The sequence below is a fragment of the Acipenser ruthenus genome, chromosome 7 (genome assembly GCF_902713425.1).
Source record: "Acipenser ruthenus chromosome 7, fAciRut3.2 maternal haplotype, whole genome shotgun sequence".
Taxonomy (NCBI): Eukaryota; Metazoa; Chordata; class Actinopteri; order Acipenseriformes; family Acipenseridae; genus Acipenser; species Acipenser ruthenus.
In genome coordinates this window covers 10,013,692-10,026,548 of record NC_081195.1, presented here as the reverse complement: position 1 = coordinate 10,026,548, position 12,857 = coordinate 10,013,692, and the positions used below count along the sequence as shown (strand labels likewise).

Below are 12,857 nucleotides of genomic sequence, written 5' to 3'. Positions count from 1 at the left end.
CATTTAGTTGCTTCTTGAAAAATGACACTAACAGCACAGCACAGCACCTCCCACACAACAAGACACTTGGTGTAGGCAGAAGAAGCAAGCCAGGTCACCCCAACACACCATGGGGATGTAGATTAATGATGCTGGTCTAGTTTATCCTTAAACAGAAGAACCTCTGTGACTGCATTGTGGTTTCATACTATAGAAGTGAATATGGAGCTATTTCAATGTTACCATAAGCAATGAAACACCCACACACTCCATGCTAGGGTGCAATGAGATGAAGTAAGATCAGGATGTCACCAATGAAGAGTCATTAACTGCCCTGAAACATACATTTATTAAAGACAAATACATTATACAGAAAAAAAGCAGATTCCAGCTGCTCACATTATTGTTTCAATCTGGGATAAACACACTAATAAGCATTGTCTCGTCCTGTAAACACTCACTGCCGACACCCGCCCACAGAGCGTCTGCCTCTTGCAAGGTCACATCTCTCTGTGGATAGGCAGAGAATCATTGACTCCTACTTTTCACACTGAATAATCCAGTACCCAGCATTACAGAAAGATAAATGTTTGGGAGACAGTGTGTTTCATCACATTCACAGCCATCTCCCAACCAGGGAAATCAGTCCAAAGCTAGCTAAACCTGCACAGCTTGACTATTTTCAAAATCTTGTTATTTTTTTAAAATTAGGACAGTGTATCTCTGAAAAGAGTATTGCACACAAAAACCAATTTACATATGGTGTACATACTAAATAAGCAAACAAACAAATACATAAATAAATGAATAAATAAATAAATACATACATACATACATAAATAAATAAATAAATAGACATACTAACAGTGATGGCATCCTTTTACAGAAAGAAATTTCTCTATCCTGCACCCAGAAGAAGCTGAGCTCATTAATTTGATGTTCTGAGGAAGGGGATTACAAATGATCTTCATTTAGTGGAATATGTAGGATGTGCCCCTGTTGTCTTCAACCCAGACCTTTGCAGACATCATAAATTGGATTTATTTCAAACTTTCAGTACCAAACAGCCTGTTTTTCAACTGTTTAAAACACCAACTCACTGCAGGAGTCTCAGGACACATATACAGACGTGCTCAAATTTGTTGGTACCCTTACAGCTTATTGAAATAATGCTTCATTCCTCCTGAAAAGTGATGAAATTAAAAGCTATTTTATCATGTATACTTGCATGCCTTTGGTATGTCATAGAATAAAGCAAAGAAGCTGTGAAAAGAGATGAATTATTGCTTATTCTACAAAGATATTCTAAAATGGCCTGGACACATTTGTTGGTACCCCTTAGAAAAGATAATAAATAATTGGATTATAGTGATATTTCAAACTAATTAGTTTCTTTAATTAGTATCACACATGTCTCCAATCTTGTAATCAGTCATTCAGCCTATTTAAATGGAGAAAAGTAGTCACTGTGCTGTTTGGTATCATTGTGTGCACCACACTGAACATGGACCACAGAAAGCAAAGGAGAGAGTTGTCTGAGGAGATCAGAAAGAAAGTAATAGACAAGCATGGTAAAGGTAAAGGCTACAAGACCATCTCCAAGCAGCTTGATGTTCCTGTGACAACAGTTGCAAATATTATTAAGAAGTTTAAGGTCCATGGAACTGTAGCCAACCTCCCTGGGTGCGGCCGCAAGAGGAAAATCGACCCCAGATTGAACAGAAGGATAGTGCGAATGGTAGAAAAAGAACAAAGGATAACTGTCAAAGAGATACAAGCTGAACTCCAAGGTGAAGGTACGTCAGTTTTTGATCGCACCATCCGTCGCTTTTTGAGAGAAAGTGGGCTCCATGGAAGAAGACCCAGGAGGACTCCACTTTTGAAAGAAAAACATAAAAAAGCCAGACTGAAATTTGCTAAAATGCATATTGACAAGCCACAATCCTTCTGGGAGAATGTCCTTTGGACAGATGAGTCAAAACTGGAGCTTTTTGGCAAGTCACATCAGCTCTATGTTCACAGACGAAGAAATAAAGCTTTCAAAGAAAAGAACACCATACCTACAGTGAAACATGGAGGAGGCTCGGTTATGTTTTGGGGCTGCTTTGCTGCGCCTGGCACAGGGTGCCTTGAATCTGTGCATGGCACAATGAAATCTCAAGACTATCAAGGCATTCTGGAGCGAAACGTACTGCCCAGTGTCAGAAAGCTCTGTCAGTCGCAGGTCATGGGTCCTCCAACAGGATAATGACCCAAAACACACAGCTAAAAGCACCCAAGAATGGATAAGAACAAAACATTGGACTATTCTGAAGTGGCCTTCTATGAGTCCTGATCTGAATCCTATCGAACATCTATGGAAAGAGCTGAAACTTGCAGTCTGGAGAAGTCACCCATCAAACCTGAGACAGCTGGAGCAGTTTGCTCAGGAAGAGTGGGCCAAACTACCTGTTAACAGGTGCAGAAGTCTCATTGAGAGCTACAGAAAACGTTTGATTGCAGTGATTGCCTCTAAAAGTTGTGCAACAAAATATTAGGTTAGCAGTCCCATCATTTTTGTCCATGCCATTTTCATTTGTTTTATTATTTACAATATTATGTTGAATAAAAAATCAAAAGCAAAGTCTGATTTCTATTAAATATGGAATAAACAATGGTGGATGCCAATTACTTTTGTCAGTTTCAAGTTATTTCAGAGAAAATTGCATTCTTCGTTTTTTGTGGAGGGGTACCAACAAATTTGAGCACGTCTGTATAAAGATCTGAGAAATATGAGTTAAAAGCACCTAACATAGCAAAGACTATTGGGAAGTATTCTTAAAGCTATCGCTAGCTGGTAAATACACAGAACTGCAATGCACCCGGCAAATGAATGCCCTAGAATACATTCCTGAATCTCCTACTAAAACTGAACAGGGCCAGATACACATATTTTGAAATGACCTAGATTACATTATTGAACTGAAGTCATACTCTCTATAACACTGAACTAGGTCAGACTTTGTGAATGCAGTTAATGTTCAGTGGCCTTGTCTGTTTCGATGACTTTTTGATTGCAGTCCTGTGCAAATACCCCAGACCGTTGATGCTGGGGTGACCTTAACTGCTGTAATGACTTTTTGTTGTTGACAAATCTCAGTCTCTAACAACCAGCAGAATCAAGAATTTCATAGCAGAGGAAAAGTCAGACAGGGTAAGGCTTGGTGCAATCTGTGTTTCAGTGGAAATGGCTGACCACAAGTGGAGCTGGCTGTTCTTCCAAGAGCACAGGAATCCTTCCCCGAACATTTCCAAATAGAGATGCTGTCTTCTCCCCTATGAAATGCCTGGTGCCACAGATAGGGGCTGCAGGATCTCACTGCTGCTGCTTCAAGCTGCGATAATAATGAGAAAATGTCGGTCAGTCATCACACAGCCACTGGTCTCACTGCCCCACATTACACAGAGGTTAAAAAAATGAGTTCACTTAAGAAGGCCGCAGCTTCACCCCCCAGGCCGATACAGTACAGACGGCAATTGAATAATAACTGCATTACAGTACTAAAAGTACATTAAACAGACTACAGTATAGTCATTTTTATCTCTCTGTAACATGCACAGTACAGCAGAGAAATACATTAAAATAAATACATTTATATTCAATTCAAACAGTGAAGAGAACTGATGAGATTCAGACCAATAACAGAAGAATTTAAAGAAACATTTTGTTCAAGCCAGTTGAACTGAGTTAAAGCAAATAATGTTGCTGGGTTCTCAGCATCATCTTAGGAATGTCAATCTTTATCCATCAAGCCAGTTTTGGAGATACAAACCGGAAAGGTTTTGTTTATTTCACCTTGATGTTCAGTATAGTTTAACGGCAGTGGTTAGTAGCTCTCAGCAGTGGTTAGTAGCTCTCGGCAGTGGTTAGTAGCTCTCTGCAGTGGTTAGTAGCTCTCGGCAGTGGTTAGTAGCTCTCGGCAGTGGTTAGTAGCTCTCAGCAGTGGTTAGTAGCTCTCCTGAGGTAGGTTAGCTGTGTGCTCAGTTCCCCCAAAACCCTGGTCTGTCCTGCGTGATCCTCCACCTCAATCTGTGGCTTGTGAATTTGGGGATGGGGGTGGTCGATGGACCTTGACAAGAAAACTAATGACTGCCCTGCAGTTTTAGAGGATTTACAATTTTTTTGACAACCTGGGCAACCAACAAAAATCCTAATTAAAGATCCCTCAGCAATAGGCTAAGTTGTGGGAAGTACACACAGAAATGCCTCACAGTTTGCGATTGCTTTTATCAGAATGTTGAGGAGAACACTTCATTCTCATCCCTGCCTTTAATAATGAACACTAAATGCTGTATTTTTACTTCTATCCACGCTATTAACACTTAATATTGGCCGTGTCACCTTGTACCTTATTAGGGACTCCCGCACACTCTTTGCACCATCAAAATCTTTTTGCGGAATCAAAGCAACGCAAGAACAACGGAGCAGGGCCCACAGGACTGTCTTCAGAACTACAGTACTTCCTGACACTGTGCTGCGTTTCTATTGCTTTGATGAAAAACCACCTAGAAATTCAGATCTCCATGGTTTTGACTACCATCTCAGGAATTACCACCAAATACAGACTGCACTATTCTTTCCATATGGAAATCAGGTTTAATGGTGCGCTTTAGTGCCGTCTATTTGTGTGAGTAAACACAAGGGATCTCCCTCAGCTCAACCTTGGAGAGCTGGTCGGAACAACTGCCTCTCTTCATTTGTGGAAATTGCCTGGCACAGCCCCCAGAATCTGGGAAATAAAATAAAATTCACGGGCTGTCTACCTGCTTGCTGAGTCTGGACTGGGCTGATAGGTAATAATGTCTGTCCTTGTCTCCAATCAATGCAGTGGAAATGTCGATTTTTATAGACTAGTTGTGGAAGGCACCTTGCCTGCCAGCCCCTTCCCACTGGTGCTGCTTGGCACTCATTATCATCTAGAAATGAAAATTCATATATTCTAGGCCTGATTTCTTTTAGAATATAGCAGTAATTTTCAGTGCCACATTCAGTGCAAGATATATTTAATCTTCATACCTTCAAACCAGCAGGCAACATCCCTATCAGAGAAGATACCTCTCACCTCAGATATAAGCAATCTGTTACAACCAGCACCCACAGAGTAGACCCTGCCATAAACATGACCAAATATGGGGACCACAGAATAATTAGGAGCCCTAGTCTGCTACAGTACAAACCCAACAGACTGATGATGCAACCTTTAATTACTGATCTTGAATACAATAATAATTAACTAGGCACAAACGCTGTTCCTTAAGATAGGGCACCTCTCTAAGGAAAAGATAAAACCTTCCTATAAAAACATTCTATAATTAATTAAAGTATTAATTAATTAAATATTATTCACTTATTATGTGGGACTCCCCTGACACCAACTGCCACTCACCAAGAATGCAGTCAAATGCATTATCTTATTTATTTAAAATCATATTTGACGAAGTATTGAGGAGTAACATCTCATTTACAAGAGTCAGCGGGTGCAAGAGTCTAACTCATTCATACAATAAGCAACAACAAATGCAATCCCAAATGGTAATGAATCCAGACAAACAAACAAACCAAAAAACCAAAAATCCCCACCCCAGCGATAGCACCTAAGGGAATGTCATATCAGACAGAGAAAGTAAACTGGATATGGATATTCCGAAAAGACATTTCATTTGTATGTCCAGCGTTTAAAACAGTGTGGTAGTGAAATAGTTAATTATGAATGGACACCACGTGTAATGGAACTGTTAAGATAGTATGAAAGTGAGAGAACTGTATCATTACAATTGCCAGAGGTAAAAAAAAAAAAAAGCAGAATCAAAATGGTGATGTTCAGTGGACACCACCTGTAATGGAATTTTATTCAGAGAAATTCATACAAGCGCCCCTCATGTGGATTCTTAATAAAACGCACAGATAAGGTCATTTGCCTTATTAGCTGCTAAAGGTACATATATATATATATATATATATATTTCACTGGATCTGAAAGTATGTATATATATGAATGCCTTGTTTTAAATCAGCTGGCTCTGATCTTTATATAAAATTCCTCCCTTGTTGATGAACAAATGAAAAAATGTTCAACATTCTAAAGTATGATTATGTTTTTAGTATGCGCTGTAATAGAAGGCTGCTCCTGCTGTGAGCACTGAACTACCACCTCATAGAAGGCTCTGGGGAAGCTCTCTGTCTGCCCTGCCTGAAGAGGGATCTCGTCACCCGGGCAACTGCACTAATATCTTCATTTCAGGTGAAAGACTGAATTAAACCAGAGTTCAGGTTAGGATTAGTTCAAGGTTATGTCCCTCTGTTACATATCACATTTGTCAAAGTAGCATTGGTTGCATGATGTCGGTTAATAAAGAAGCTACAGAGTATGGGCTTGTCAAGGAGCAGGCACTCAACAAGACATCCTAGATCCATTATTTTAAATATTAAAAAAACTGTGTGGCTCATAGACTTCAGCTCAAAATAACCTGAATAACAGGATGAAGTGAAACTCTTAATTGACTACTGGTCATCATCATTCATCAGCCATTACAATAGTTTATCACAACACCTTCCCTGAAGCTGCTTCCTAACTCTCACAATAACCAGCAAGATCACATATTCTCACAATATTCTCTATTGAATCGATTCACATTCTTAACAAACCGCTGCTTGAGCAAAGCAATGCACTGCAATGTGCATGTTAGAAAGCTTGCCTTATTTGCAATGCAGCAGTGTGGAGTAGTGGTTAGGGCTCTGGTTTTGGAACCATGGAACCCCAGTGACACAAAGGGACCTTTGAGATGACATGGGGGTCTTCAGCTACTGTTGCACGGCACTGCAGTTGTGCTAAATTAAGTGTGTAATACAATATACTGCCTATGACATTTTGATACCAACTGAAAAGGCTTTTCAACAATTATTTTTATTGATTTTCCAATTTTATCCCAATTTTTTGACTGTACAATTATTATTCAACCTGGCTCACCGCTGCAACCCCTGAACTAACTCGGGAGAGACGAAGACGAACAATCTCGTCCTCCGAAACAAAAAAAGTCAGCCGTCCGCTTTTTTTCACTCTGCAAGCCCGCCATGGAGAGGGGTATTGGCAACGCAGACTCGCACAGCGTAGCTCTCACAGGCAGCTCACACAAGGTAGTGCTGCGTGTGCAACTCGTAATAGGTGTCATCATTAAGGCCCTGTGAAAATCGCAGAAATTTTCTTTAAAATTCATGGCAGTGTCACAGGTAAAGTATCGTATTTCACAGAATGTGCACAGAATTATTTTATAAATTATGTGTACAGATTAGTATTATTTTTTTAAACATCAAATATAGAGAAAAATGCACTGACATCATCAAAATCAACATCAAAGTAATTCAAGCGCTTTACAATAGCTTGTGAAACGGTGTTGTAATTAACAGCCTGTAAGTAAAGTGTATCTGCAAGGACAGCTTTCAGTTCCAGTACGTCTAATGCATGTTCACCATTTAGGTCTTGCAAAACAAATACAATGTGTAACTCATACTGATCACGTGCATCAGTCAACTCGTCAGTGACCACTGTGCTTGTCAGACTGTTTTACCAGTTCCATAATCTCCTTCTTGTGATACTCTGCAACTTTAGGTAAGTACTCATGTCTCAGCTGGGCTGATGAAGGAATCACTCCACCATTTGCTACACTCACAGTCTGAAGAATTTATGTAATTGTTGGTTGTACCATTTTTCAAGAGGGATATTTGAGCAAACAAAATGTAATGTGTTTTGTGCATCACGGTTTTCACTGGACTTTTGGAATATGGAAGTCACTGTTTTTTGTTTCTTTGCAAGTAAAGCAGTCGCAGTACTGCTCTGGATTTCCGCCTTTCTCTTTCGGTGAATACTTGAATCTAAATGCCTGTCAACATCCAATTCTCGGTAGTGTTCTACAGTAACGTTGCAAGATGTACAGAAGAGCTTACCTCCATCGCTGTGTAAAACTCCTGCTGGATACTGCTTTACGTGATCACCTGCAGACACATTTTTAGCCTTTTTAGCGACATCCATTTTCTTGTTTAGTGTGTAGCATTTTAATTTCCCACCAGATTGCATATAGTCACATGACATAATCACTGCACAGCACTATGTGCTTGGTGAATAGTACACGCAGGCACACAGCAGAGCTGTACAGTTTTGTTATTGTGATTTTTTTTGTATGAAATACAAATACTAATTATGAAATAATTTATTTTTATTTCTTAAGTATATTGTAAAAATCCACGCCTAACCCTAAACCTAAGGTTCGTGGGGTATTGGCTGTGGACCACCAATTAATTTTCACATGGTAATCACAATGTTCAGTGTTTCCCCCCCCTCCCACATCCTGTTTATGGACACATGGTAGGGGTGTTGAGGGTGAATGAAGCATGACGTAATTATGAGTTGCGCATTCAGCACTACCCTGTGTGAGCTCCCTGTGAGAGCTACGCTGTGGGGGCCTTCGTTCTGCAGCAGGCAGTCCAGAACTTACAGCGTTGGAGGACCATGCAGTTCTGAATTGCGTACAGGCCGACCTGCAGTCGCCTGGCCATCCACAGGGGTCGCTGCTGTGCAGTGAGCCAAGGACTCCCCAGCCGACCTAACCCCTACCCTGCCAGGGCAGCGCTTGGCCAATTGTGCGCCGCCCCCTGGGAACTCACGTTGACGGTTGGCAGTGTCATAGCTTGGATATGAACGGTCGAAACTCCAAACTATAGGGCTTTATAGTGGTGTATGTAGTGCAGTACTTTTGGTTGTGCTGAATCAAGTTTCCACCAGCTCTAAAGATATTATATATCTCACAGTTATGCCTTATAACTTTTCAATCCAGGCTCAAAGGACTTCCCTTCATTAATAATTTGGTGGCTCAGACAGACCTGTGGTGTTTCCTCAACAGCAACTGAGGCAGGGAAAGGACAATGAGCTGAACCCCACTCCCCCCACCCTTTTTCCAGACAGCCCTGGGGATCAATAAAGGCGCTAGCAGATATAAACACTGCCTCTGGAGTACTTAGATTACCCTGGGCTTTTATTTAATCGATAGCCACTCTTTCTTAGCTCTTACTGTGTAATTATTCTCATTCATTGACCTAGTAGTAGAAGTGTGACTGGAATTCCACGTTCAGCCTTCCAGGGCTAGCATCTTGCACCTTGTGCATTAATTTGCATTAACGAAAAATGACACTGTTCACCCTGCTCTGTACAAGTATGAATATCCACTGCTATACACTACAGTACAATTTCAACTCCTTTTCAACTCCACTCACTAGTACTAAAACTCTCCAGTCCTGTATCCCTACACCCTGGTAATAATGTTTAACTCATTCAAAAAAAAAGGTCAAAGCTGTGAGTCTGAGGTCAGCAGATTGATACACTTGCTGAGAAAATTTCTCAATTTTCATTCCTGAAATGTATGTCCTTAATCATACTGTGCCACATGCTATCTCCGCATCCCAGGCAAGAGAAAATTACATCAGCTGTGGGAGAGGAGCACTGTTATCTCCTGTAGTAGCGGAGTTAGTGTAATGTCATGTACTCTGTATAAATAATAAAAACACATAAAATATGAAATGGGAGAGTCTAGTCTAGTGGTTGAAGCTGAAGGACTTGGGGGCTGTGTGGCCTACAGCTAAACTTGGCCCAGTGGTTAGAGCTGAAGGACTGGGAGGCTGTTTTTCCTGTATAACAGTGAGACCCCTAGTGATTAGTTAGCTCAGGTTAGTTTGGAGTGCGTGCCTTCCTTTTTTGTTGACAAAGTTGGCGCTCCTGCTGCATATTCTAAAGGCCAATGCACATGATTAGCTGTGAGGCACAATGTGAGGACAGAGCTATAAATAAACAGAGCCCTGTCTCCACAGGTTCCCTTCTTACGATTAGAACTAATAACCTGCCTAGGAAGCTGAAGAGACCTGGAGGGGATCGGCCCGACTGCCCTCTGCACAGCGAGAGCTGCTCTGACTAGTCACAGCCTCCGCTCCACAGCGACATGTTGACTTTGTATTCAAATTGATGGACAGGCTCAGGGACAGGGCACTCTCCAAATCTGCTGCAAATCTACAGCATACCTCACTTGACTTTGTTTTGAAAGATGAAGCCATGGCGACGAGGCAAGGGACCTGGTGGTATAGTGTTCATTATTAAGGTGCAGAGAAAATACAAAAAATACCTGCTTGATAAGCATTCCAAATTAAGGTTACTAATTTACTTACAGGTAATATTTGCTGATGTTATTTGTATTTGTAAGAAAAGTGAAATTGTTTTTGTGTATAAAGACACTTTGAAATATGTGGTTTTACAACATTTGGTTGTGCAGCCACTAATTTGTTTATGTGTCTCAGTTCAGCCGAGTAAGATGTAGGGTCTCATTTTGGCTATTCTGAGATTATAGTTTTTTGTAAAAAGTGCTTAGCACTTACCATCACGATTTCTCATTCACAGGGAAGTTTGTACTAATTACAATTAATCATCGGCTGGAGCAATTGACAGTTGTGACTCACAAGCCAGATCCCCCCTTCCCCCACAGTTTGTTAATCAATTGCTTGTTTGTGAAGCACAATTAGAGCAGTAATGCAACAATGAATTACTTGTAGTCAACTTACAACTCACAAAATTACTGGGGGCACCCTAGTACCAGTATTAGGGTTCAGTATATTTTTACATTGAGGCATCTTCTGCCTGTCACAGCCAAAGATTATGATCTTCCCTTTCCTAGCTTCCAAGATGCTTAAAATGCAGTTGAGACAAAACCATGCATGCCAAAAAATCCAGGAATGTACAAAACTCTTCATACTGTTACCTGATAGATACTTTCTTTGCATGATGCATGTGGAAGAACACTTTGGGTCACAAAGAGCTATGTGACAGTGTGGAATTTTACGAAATTTTCAATTCAGAGTTTTCAAAGGTGTGAAGGAAAAGTAACTAACCACAAGACATTGTCATGTGAGTAGACATACTTGGCAAGGCCTTTAACCTTTTGTTTTAGATTGACACAATACCTGTCTGCTGGAGGACAATAAATGCCAAGCCCATGTTACTACGTGTGAACGGCACAAGAGGAAGCAAGGAGGGCAAACACTCTGCTGACAAACAAGTGCCAAGGTCACGCCCTCATGTTGGATAACGACAAGTGGAGCCCTAGCGACAGGGAGCAGTTTCCATGGAAACTGCAGCTGCTGGTAATTATTGTCAAATAAAAAACATGTTTGATATAGGTCTCCAAGAGACAGCATCCCTACAGGAAGGAATGCTTACCATTGCACAGCAACTGGGATCTCAGACCCACTACAAACATGAATATACAGTACAAGCTGGCCAAAAACACACTCTCTACCTGCACAAAATGTGTGTGTGTATACAGTCCCTCACATGACTTATTAATGTGTTATGCAAATGGAATCCTTAACAATTAAAGGAGATCATTAAAGAATAGTGAAGAATCATGTTGAATCAATGCCACTCTGGGTGTCCAGGGTGGATGTGCACCCTGGTCACAGTGGTAGGGCAGGTCATTTTTCACTTACCCTTTGCATATTAAATCCCTTACAGAAAAGGTACATGAATGGTATATGAATGGGATCTTGTTAATATACCACAATATAACACCATCAAAGGCAACAATTTATACTATTGTGATATCTGAAAGCCAATGGCTCAAGTCATTGTAGTGGCTCTTGTGCACCATCACTGTTTTTTCATTGAAGATCATTTGGTGAGAGAAAGGATCAGTATGTGTTTTACATTCTTGAGAGGCTGTAAACTTTAAACAGATTTGTGGCCACACTGTAATCCCTAAACAGATCATGCTATTGGCATGTTAATCCTTAAGGCTAAGTTTGTCTTTAAAGGGGTTATGTCAGTCTGTATAATAGAAACTGGGCACTTTCCATAAACCATCCAGTTGTTGTCAGGAATGCCTTACTTGTTCTGGTGTTTGGATCCCTGAAGGTGTGCGTGGTACTGTTCGATCGAGTTCAGGATCACGTTGCACACGGCACATGAGTATTTGCTTCTCAGCGCTGTGAACGACACAGAAACAGTGTGAGAGGAGAGGGGGCAGCAGCATGGAGACCCTTCATTGGGCAGGCTCAAGGGCAAACCAGTCCAAGGTAATGCGGCTTGCCTTCTCTACTCTTCAATTTTCTCTGTTATGGGGAAATCACAGGTTAAAAGCATCGAATACAAAGCAAATATCACCTCTAAAAGTAACCTTGCAAATCTAATTAAGGAACATTGATCAAGTGCCAAACCTTACAGAGGAACAAAAGGCACAACACTACACAGTCACATATGGAAGACCTAATGGATCAAAAAAAAAAAAAAACCTAAAGGGTCAAAAGCGTTATCTCACTATTAAGAACGTTTGATACAGATATCTGATGAAGCTGTGCTGCCTCTGTGAGGTTAGTACTAAAGAGTTTTCAATGGATTCTGCAACGATAGATGGAAGCCAAATATTTGCCCACAGGTTTCTAATGCAGGAAACAGATGTGTGTTAATTAAGGGGTTTGTAGGTGGTACAATATCACAGTGGTCCCCAAATAGATAGATACTGTGGAGAAGCAGGGGCATTCACACACACACACACACACACACACACACTCACCCACACTAACACAAAAAGGCAGAGGAATAAAACTGAATATACATTTAACAAAGAAAAACCTTATTTTATATGAATTAGTTGTTTTGTTTTACTAACAGGTAAATTTTTTTTTTTTTTGTATATTGTAAATAGCTATTTTTACCTGTATGAAACACATCTACGGGTTGCCTGGAGAGACAAACAGTTGCAGTTTAATTGCACTGTGACTTAATCACAATCAAAAATTAGAATTAAAC

General features: G+C 40.6%; 1 protein-coding gene across 1 annotated transcript in view; it reads right to left on the bottom strand.

Moving 5' to 3' along the window:
* Window positions 1–318: 318 nt before the first annotated feature.
* zgc:171482 (zinc finger protein) overlaps window positions 319–12,857 on the bottom strand; it is a 52,220-nt gene continuing 39,681 nt past the window's right edge. Inside the window, exons 6-7 of the mRNA XM_034027288.3 lie at window positions 11,938–12,034; window positions 319–3,353 (exon numbers count right to left, since the gene is read on the bottom strand). Coding sequence (XP_033883179.2) covers window positions 3,335–3,353; window positions 11,938–12,034 — 116 coding nt within the window. The 3' untranslated portion in view covers window positions 319–3,334. The remainder of the gene's footprint in view (window positions 3,354–11,937; window positions 12,035–12,857) is intronic.